We start from the raw sequence: 1,942 nt of genomic DNA on the forward strand, positions 1-1,942 counted from the left end.
CTCCGGGGGGCTCCAAGGGCACGGGGAACCCTCGGGATGGGAGGTCCAGGGGGGCTTCGGGGGGACAGGGAGATCGTGGGCTGGGGGGTCAGAGTGGCCTCAGGAGGGGAAATGGGGGAACAGGGGAAGTGGGGGCTGGGGTGTCCGGAGTGGCTGCGGGGCCCGGGGGGCTCTGGGGTGGCTGGAGGGACATGGAGACGGGGCTGAGAAGGGTGGGGGAGCTCCAGGAGGGCTCTGTGGAGGGGGGCTCTGGGGTGGCTGGAGGGACATGGAGACGGGGCTGAGAAGGGTGGGGGAGCTCCAGGAGGGCTCTGTGGAGGCGCTGGGGGGACAGGGAGCCTGGACCCGGGAAATCCAGAGACTTGGGGGCTCCGGGGCTTTGGCGGGGCTCAGGGGCTTGGGGAGAGGGGCTGAGATCCCGRGGGGTCTCCCCCATGCGAGGGGGGCCGGAGGCGTCCAGCTGTGACACGTCAGCACCAGAGCAAAGGTTGGGCAGCAGCCGGGATGGTGGAGGGGGTCAGTGCCCGCCTGGACAGCCGGGGCCCCCTGAGGCTGGGCGGGGGGGACAGGGTCACTGACCGATGGATGCCTGGGTCCCCCCGGCTCAGTGGGGTCACTGATCCCCCTTCATCCTCCTCACAGGGCTGCTGATGGCCCTGGATGTGCCGCAGGAGCGGGGCCTGGGCCATCTGGACCAGCGGTACCTGGACGGGCTGGAGGTGTGCCGCTTCCCGCTGCTGCCCTTCCTGCAGCCCCTGCCCCTGGACTGGATGTACCTGCTCTATACCGTCATGTTCCTGGGTATGGACTGCAGCGGGACAGGGGCACAAATGGGCATGGGATCACGGTGGGGACCTGCACTGGGGAGGGAATGAGCACTGGGATGGACTGGGAGATGGCAGAAACAGGCGTGGGGTGCAGGCAGGAATCACAGTGGGGACCAGCACTGGGGCAGGAATGAGCACTGGGATGGACTGGGAGGGAGTTGGAGGAGGATGGGGGCACAGAAGGGGAGAAACAGGACAGGAAGGGGTGGCACTAKGACAGAAGCAGGGTCAGATGGGGACAGGAACTGCTGTGGCAACTGGCACTGAGGTGGGAATGGTACTGGAACTGGGATGAGCCCTGGGACTGGAAGAACAGTTGGAGAAGCATGGGGATGCAGAAAGGGACAGGCAGGAGTGGCACTGGGACAGAAAGAAGGGTGGGATGGGGGAGGGAGCCACAGTGGGGACTGACACTGGGACTGGGRTGGACTGGGAGGGATGMAGGGACAGGCAGAGGGTGGCACCAAGAGGGTCCCCAGTGGGACATGGGGTGGCACAGTGTGAGGTGCCCACAGAGGCTCTGGGCATTGTATTGGGGTGCTGCTGCTGGCTGGGGACTGGCACTGAAGTGGCAATGGGCACTGGGATAGACCCTGGGACTGGAAGGGGAGCAGAGGGAGACTGGGGACAGGCACCAGGAGGGGACAGGGGTCACACTGGGGATGCTGTGCCTGCAGGAGCATTGGGCATCATGCTGGGGTGCTGCTACCGGCTGAGCTGCGTGGCGTTCCTGTGCCCCTACTGGTACCTGCTGCTGCTGGACAAAACCTCCTGGAACAATCACTCCTACCTCTACGGGCTGCTGGGCTTCCAGCTGGCACTGCTGGGCGCTGACCGCTACGGGTGAGCACCCGGAGGACATGGGGGGCACTGGGGACCTCCCCGGGGCAGCAGGGTGGTGACATGGGGCTGGCMTTCCCATGGGGTGGCCCATGTTTTGTGGCACCCAGACCCCAAGGTCTTCATGGCACTGGGTCATCAGGGAGTAGTCAGGTCCTGGGGACACCTGTGGCACCAAGTCTCCTGTGGGACAGGATGGGCTGGGATGGGATGGGATCCATGGGATGGGATGGGATGGGATGGGATGGGATGGGATGGGATGGGATGGGATCCAT

The 1,942-nt window shown here is 65.6% G+C and overlaps 1 protein-coding gene across 1 annotated transcript; it reads left to right on the forward strand.

Annotated features, from left to right (window-relative positions):
* The first annotated feature begins 433 nt into the window (after window positions 1-433).
* Window positions 434-1,836, forward strand: GGCX (gamma-glutamyl carboxylase). The gene is made up of 2 exons (XM_057384424.1): window positions 434-801; window positions 1,505-1,836. Exons 1-2 carry the CDS (start codon window positions 651-653, stop codon window positions 1,672-1,674), a joined length of 321 nt encoding a protein of 106 aa, XP_057240407.1. The 5' UTR covers window positions 434-650; the 3' UTR covers window positions 1,675-1,836.
* Window positions 1,837-1,942: the final 106 nt, after the last annotated feature.

The sequence above is a fragment of the Malurus melanocephalus genome, unplaced genomic scaffold (genome assembly GCF_030028575.1).
Source record: "Malurus melanocephalus ecotype Western Australia unplaced genomic scaffold, MMel_1.1 scaffold_709, whole genome shotgun sequence".
NCBI lineage: Eukaryota > Metazoa > Chordata > Aves > Passeriformes > Maluridae > Malurus > Malurus melanocephalus.